This window comes from Diorhabda sublineata, chromosome 1 (assembly GCF_026230105.1).
Source record: "Diorhabda sublineata isolate icDioSubl1.1 chromosome 1, icDioSubl1.1, whole genome shotgun sequence".
NCBI lineage: Eukaryota > Metazoa > Arthropoda > Insecta > Coleoptera > Chrysomelidae > Diorhabda > Diorhabda sublineata.
In genome coordinates, this window is record NC_079474.1 from 14,859,070 (window position 1) to 14,866,780 (window position 7,711).

General features: G+C 36.8%; 1 protein-coding gene across 5 annotated transcripts in view; it reads right to left on the minus strand.

The window, feature by feature from the left end:
- Window positions 1–6,752, minus strand: part of LOC130442464 (sodium/potassium/calcium exchanger Nckx30C) — a 38,056-nt gene extending 31,304 nt beyond the window's left edge. For 4 of the 5 annotated variants that reach the window (XM_056776626.1, XM_056776617.1, XM_056776608.1 and 1 more), the window contains exon 1: window positions 5,918–6,752. In XM_056776626.1, the coding sequence (XP_056632604.1) occupies window positions 5,918–6,709 (792 nt within the window). In that variant the 5' untranslated portion in view covers window positions 6,710–6,752. The remainder of the gene's footprint in view (window positions 1–5,917) is intronic. The other variant, XM_056776634.1, reaches the window with a different exon arrangement.
- Window positions 6,753–7,711: the final 959 nt, after the last annotated feature.

The window sequence follows — 7,711 nt, forward strand, 5'->3', positions numbered from 1 at the left end:
GATTCGGCATTGAATTTTGAAATACAAAGAAACGTCTATATATAAATGTTAGTTTAATATTCTACCTTTAAATCAATATTTTTCTTTTATTGTATACAATTTAATAATAACTTGATTCAACAACATAATTCTATTTGGCAACCCTGATATTATAGGGTTTTTTGAGGGTTTATATAAATTAGTACAGTGAATGGGGAAGAAATATGCCTCCCACAACTTTGGGATTAAATTTATTTCATCCTCTAGATTAAACTATATATACGAAGTATATTCACGAAGTAAGTTTCGTTTGGTTATATGAAAAAAAAGTGTACAGATACAAGAAATAGTTATTTGTGCGTTAGAGTACGATGATGATGATTTTTTACCGTGACCGGTGATTGACAATATTTTTTATACAACTTGTTTACTTTATAAGGTACATAAATAATCAAAATTTTGTAAAATTAGTAGTAATTTCAATTTCTATGTGGAGGTTGTCCCTCGATACACAAACAGATTGTAGTAGTGATCTGGAACGTGTATATTTTACACAGGGTTGTTTTTTGTTTCGTTTATTCGAAAGAAATTATTTTTATCAACTTAATGAGTGTTACATTATGTGGTGGTACTTAGTGTAATTTTTTCTTTTAATAATTACACTCATTTCTATATGTATAAAAAAACGAACATTATAATTAAAAATTTGCGTTTCGATTACTTACAGTTTTTATCAAAATGTGATTTGACACTGACGAAAATCCGTACTTATACGAAAAGTTATTAAAAGTATAGAATGACAGATAAAAACACGAAAAATAAAGAAAACAACGAAAAAAAAAGAATTAATACAAATAGAGAAAGAATATGATTGATAAGTCGGTTGAGATTTAATATTCCCAGTTGACTATAAGAAGTAATCTTTTACAAAAAAAAATTATTCTTATTGGCATCAGGAAATTTCTTCGTGGAGAACTGAAGATGTTTTCAAATTCTTTCACCAGATGCAAGGATTTTTCTTACTCTTATAAACGTATATTCGAAGAATCTTTTTTCCCAAAATGTATGGATTGGCATAATTATTTGTATTTATATTTCGAGCTTATTCAAGTTTAGTAGATATTCTGTGTAATGTAAATATTAAATGTAATATGCCACACCTACGTATCACTGTAACAGAAATAGCTAATACTTAATACATATATGCTAATAGCATGGAAATTATATGCAGGAACATTTCCAAATACAACCGACATTTATTTTCATTGAACAATTTTCATCTAGCATCCGTAGAAATTATACAAAATTGTATTCCATATTGAACCACTTGTAGATGAAGCAAATTGCTTGTTAAATTAAAAGAATTAGGTTGGATTATTGATATGACATGTAAATCCTTATCATCATGCACACAAGACATACACTCGATCCCAGCTCATATAAAAGGGTATGAATCTCTTTAAACCCTTTTCTCGTTCGGTAAATTCCCTTTAAACCGTTTTCATAATAGTTTTACGATTAATTTTTTACGTATAAAAAAATAATTGAGGTTTACTCTATTTTTGTTTAAACGTTTTTAAGATATTGTGGAAATGGGTAGATTAGATTAGATTAGATGAGTTGAGGTGTAAAGTCGTGAATCTATTCTACTTTGACCTATTGATCTATGCAAAAAAAGACGTACTTCAAAGAGAGTATAGTAATCGAAATTACTTACAGAGATAGCTGCCAGAATATTGACTCGTAGCAAGACGCTTTCGCGAGACAATCTTCTGAGTTCTGACATTAGTCTAAGTGGATTAGAACTCTAGAGATAGCTGCCAGAATGTTAGCCAGTGGCAAGACGCTTTCGCGAGGCAATCTTCTGAGTTCTGACATTAGTCTGACTGGATTAGAGCTCTAGAGATAGCTGCCAGAATGTTGGCTCATAGCAAGACGCTTTCGCGAGGCAATCTTCTGAATTCTGACATTTGTCTAAGTGGACTGGAACTCTAGAGAAAGCTGGCAGAATGTTAGCCAGTGGCAAGACGCTTTCGCGAGGCAATCTTCTGAATTCTGACATTAGTCTAAGTGGACTGGAGCTCTAGAGATAGTTGCCAGAATGTTAGCCAGTGGCAAGACGCTTTCGCGAGGCAATCTTCTGAGTTCTGACATTAGTCTGACTGGATTAGAGCTCTAGAGATAGCTGCCAGAATGTTGGCTCATAGCAAGACGCTTTCGCGAGGCAATCTTCTGAATTCTGACATTTGTCTAAGTGGACTGGAACTCTAGAGAAAGCTGGCAGAATGTTAGCCAGTGGCAAGACGCTTTCGCGAGGCAATCTTCTGAGTTCTGACATTAGTCTAAGTGGATTAGAACTCTAGAGATAGCTGCCAGAATGTTAGCCAGTGGCAAGACGCTTTCGCGAGGCAATCTTCTGAATTCTGACATTAGTCTAAGTAGACTGGAACTCTAGAGAAAGCTGGCAGAATGTTAGCCAGTGGCAAGACGTTTTCGCGAGGCAATCTTCTGAATTCTGACATTAGTCTAAGTGGACTGGAGCTCTAGAGATAGCTGCCAGAATGTTAGCCAGTGGCAAGACGCTTTCGCGAGGCAATCTTCTGAATTCTGACATTAGTCTAAGTAGACTGGAACTCTAGAGAAAGCTGCCAGAATGTTAGCCAGTGGCAAGACGCTTTCGCGAGGTAATCTTCTGAATTCTGACATTAGTCTAAGTAGACTGGAACTCTAGAGAAAGCTGGCAGAATGTTAGCCAGTGGCAAGACGCTTTCGCGAGGCAATCTTCTGAGTTCTGACATTAGTCTAAGTGGATTAGAACTCTAGAGATAGCTGCCAGAATGTTAGCCAGTGGCAAGACGCTTTCACGAGGCAATCTTCTGAATTATGACATTAGTCTAAGTGGATTAGAACTCTAGAGATAGCTGCCAGAATATTGACTCGTAGCAAGACGCTTTCGCGAGACAATCTTCTGAGTTCTGACATTAGTCTAAGTGGATTAGAACTCTAGAGATAGCTGCCAGAATGTTAGCCAGTGGCAAGACGCTTTCGCGAGGCAATCTTCTGAGTTCTGACATTAGTCTAAGTGGATTAGAACTCTAGAGATAGCTGCCAGAATGTTAGCCAGTGGCAAGACGCTTTCGCGAGGCAATCTTCTGAATTCTGACATTAGTCTAAGTGGACTGGAACTCTAGAGAAAGCTGGCAGAATGTTAGCCAGTGGCAAGACGCTTTCACGAGGCAATCTTCTGAATTATGACATTAGTCTAAGTGGATTAGAACTCTAGAGATAGCTGCCAGAATATTGACTCGTAGCAAGACGCTTTCGCGAGACAATCTTCTGAGTTCTGACATTAGTCTAAGTGGATTAGAACTCTAGAGATAGCTGCCAGAATGTTAACCAGTGTCAAGACGCTTTCGCGAGGCAATCTTCTGAATTCTGACATTAGTCTAAGTGGACTGGAGCTCTAGAGATAGCTGCCAGAATATTAGCCAGTGGCAAGACGCTTTCGCGAGGCAATCTTCTGAATTATGACATTAGTCTAAGTGGATTAGAACTCTAGAGATAGCTGCCAGAATATTGACTCGTAGCAAGACGCTTTCGCGAGACAATCTTCTGAGTTCTGACATTAGTCTAAGTGGATTAGAACTCTAGAGATAGCTGCCAGAATGTTAACCAGTGTCAAGACGCTTTCGCGAGGCAATCTTCTGAATTCTGACATTAGTCTAAGTGGACTGGAGCTCTAGAGATAGCTGCCAGAATATTAGCCAGTGGCAAGACGCTTTCGCGAGGCAATCTTCTGAATTTTGACATTAGTCTAAGTAGACTGGAACTCTAGAGAAAGCTGGCAGAATGTTAGCCAGTGGCAAGACGCTTTCGCGGGGCAATCTTCTGAGTTCTGACATTAGTCTAAGTGGACTGGAGCTCTAGAGATAGCTGCCAGAATATTAGCCAGTGGCAAGACGCTTTCGCGAGGCAATCTTCTGAATTTTGACATTAGTCTAAGTGGACTGGGGCTCTAGAGATAGCTGCCAGAATATTAGCCAGTGGCAAGACGCTTTCGCGAGGCAATCTTCTGAATTCTGACATTAGTCTAAGTGGACTGGAGCTCTAGAGATAGCTGCCAGAATATTGACTCGTAGCAAGACGCTTTCGCGAGGCAATCTTCTGAATTCTGACATTAGTCTAAGTAGACTGGAACTCTAGAGAAAGCTGGCAGAATGTTAGACAGTGGCAAGACGTTTTCGCGAGGCAATCTTCTGAATTCTGACATTAGTCTAAGTGGACGAGAGCTCTAAAGCGAATAAGTTTGCTACAAGTGAGACAATGGTAAAAGACATCGAGGAGTTAGTTACAATGATACTACCATATAAACTTTTACATTCGGTAATTTAAAGGAGATGACTTGCATTTACAGCAATAGATTTTACTGTCAAATGTTGAAACGAGGTATCGCTTGTAATAACGCCCTATGTATTGATAATAGTGACCTTGAATTGTCTACTACAATCAATAGAAGAAAATGTTACAATTCTTGATAACCAGTTTCATTGATCTAAAACATTAATTGAATGCATCAACTACTTCTTCAGGTGTAGAAAAACGTTGACCTCGTTGACCATTTTTGATCCACAGGAATAAGAAGAAATCATTGTGTGACGAATGGCGGATGACCCATCAATTCAATGTTTTGACTGTTCAAAAACGTTTTTGTTTGTACTGTGGTGCGAGAGCTCGCATTGTCGTTGTGGGGAACGATTCGTTTTCTGCGTTTAATTTCCCTGATTTTTTTTAACATTTCTGGTAAACAAATTCTGGAGTATCATTCAAAATTAACCGTTTCACGTTGCTTTAATGCAATGGTGGCAGTTATTCCAAAGAAACAGGCGACTATTGGATTCGTAGTACTTCTTACGCGAACAACTTTTGTTGGGTTTGTTGAATTCGGAAAACCAGTAAAAAACAATGGCTCGAGATAGTGTTTCATCACCAAAAGTCGAAGCGAGTTGATCGGCACGGTGCTTCTGGTTTAATCCACGTCTAAAGTCTTAGAAAATTATTAGATGATCTTGAAATGTTATAATTGTTAGGTAACACTCTTAATTCTTAAATAAATTATTAGATTTATTAAAAGGTCGCTTAATCTTCTTTCCAGTTTTCTCTGCTCATGCGTGTGTCATTCAGGAAGACAACAAGTTATTAAAGGTATGAGATTTTAACGAAAATAAACAAAATTTTCCTTTTTTTATTTTTAAAATTCATATCAATAAAAACGCTGAAATGGTTTTTGATTACGTTCCCAATATCAAGAGATTTATTTGTTAAATACAAGTAATTTTCTTCATTTAAAGTTAATTTTTGTAATAAATCTGAAGGCACTTATTAATTCCCAAGCAGTTGTAAACGAATTATATCTAGAATTTTCTGAATAATCCTAAGAATAAATAAGTTGGTATTGACACGCCCTGTATCATTTCAAAATCTACATTTTTGCCTCAAATTTAAAGCCGAGATAGAGTCTATGACTTTATTCAGTCCACTTTAACTATTCATCAATTTATGAGTATATTTTATATATAAAATTATATGATTTACTTATTGAGGGGAAGGCGTTAAAAAGATGTTGCACCCCGAGTGGGAATCGAGTTCACTACGCCACTGGGTTTCATAAACAAAAATTAGGTCATTTATTGCAAATCTCTAAAACATATTTTGATAAAAATGATTTATGAGATCTTTGTTTTTTTGATTTTGGTTAAAGAACTTGATCATAGATATTTAAATGTGAGCCCATCAATTTATTTCAGCACGAATATAAAAAGTAGGTCAATTGGTGCTTATATTAAGGATACGTGCAATGTCACGGAGCCTTCGATTATTTAATCATGGAGATATTGAAATTTTTCCCAAAAACCAAAAGAAAAAAGAATGATTTTCTTACCGTAGGCATGAGTTGATCGGTACTTCTAACCCTGGTCACTTTATTCTTATATACGAGTTTTTTAACGAGCCTTTCCATTGGTTGGTTCCATTTCATGAAACTGACGTACGCTATATAAAACGAGAATAACACCAACGCTTCGTACCAATAAATGTGGCTGTCTCTGAAGAATACAATAAGCGTAATGAGACTAGCCGAATAAAAAAAACAGTCTCTGAATAGAGGCCACCACGTGAGCGTTAATACGGTTTTCGAAAAAATCGCACACATTCCAATAACAAAAAGAATGTTAAAAACAGCCGAACCGACAATAGTACCAATACCGACATCGTCGAAAGAAACGAAAACACCTATAACGCTGGTAAACAGCTCCGGCGCCGAACCACCAGCTGCCATAAAGGTAGCTCCAGCGACATCGTCTTGAATGTCAAGTTTTTCAATGATGACATCAAGTGCTGGTACGAAAAATTCATCGCAGACAATAGCTAGAGCAACAAACATGTAAACAACACCAATGATGTGAAGAATAATTGCGCCGTTTCGACGTTGTTCATTCGTGAAAAGGTCTTTCGGAAAAAGCGGATCTTTTTCTTGTAGGAGAGTTTCATTATGATGTAAAGCGGGCACCGGAGAGATAGTATACACCGAGACCGTCGTCACATTTTCTACGTCATTTTCCAGGTGGTAGTGACGATCTTCTTGTTGTTCATGTCCAGCGTAAGCTGGTCGATGGGCCAACAACAGCACCACCGAGATCGCCGCGGAGTATATAAACGCAACGCGAAGGGTCATAGTGGCAGGACAGGTTCCGTCATTGCCACTGTGAGGCCGGGAACGGACTACTGGATCTGGAATTTGAGAGCGTTCGATACGTTGAGAGCGCGCAGTCTGCGCTAGTGCACCACCCGGCGCGCGATGCCTCCTTCAGTCTTTCCGCGCACTCTCTCCCTTTACCATATCCCCGTTTATACGAAATGACAAATTTTCAACATTTCAAGATATACTAACCACATTTTCTTATATTTTTATAAAATTATGTTAATCATTTATTATTATTAACACTAAAGCAAATATTTCAAAGTTTTTGAATACGTCCTAAACCAAAATACTTGTATTTCAAATTTTTCTCAACTAAACTGATAGTGGAGGAGCTTCCGTGTTTAATGTTTATATAAATCTCCAAATGGGTTCATAAATTAAAAAAAATCAGGGTACCATTGACATTTTTCATTTCAAAGTTTATTATAAATTGAATCTCATAGATTGTTCCAAAAATATTTTATCGTCCGTTGAAAAAAAAAACGATTATTAAGTTTGAAAGCAATACTTCTAGGTACTTGATCCACCCCCTTACGTGATGTGAAATGTGAAAGAATTAAATACGCTTCCCCATGGCAGCTTTTACCTTTCCCTTCAATGGAAATTGTTTTTTAGACGACGCCATCTGAAAGTTGTTCGTTCTGTATTCATTTATATACCGATAGTTGCGTTTTGAGTGTTCCACGTAGTGAGAGTGACAATTCCGTACTGCAAAACACTTTCGGGACGCTCTGGAGTGACTCTAGCCACTTCAATGTTGACAGTTGACAGTTTCATTTCATTTTGCATAACCATAATTTAATTTTCTGAAATTATTTGTTTTATCCGAAGTTTTGACTAAATTAATAACAATTAATGATGATGAAAAAGAAAAAAATTAATATTGATATTGAAAATATCATTAAGTTATCATTATATAGTTCAATAAATAAAATAATTCTCGAGTCCATCAAAGTAGTATTTCAGCAGCGACGT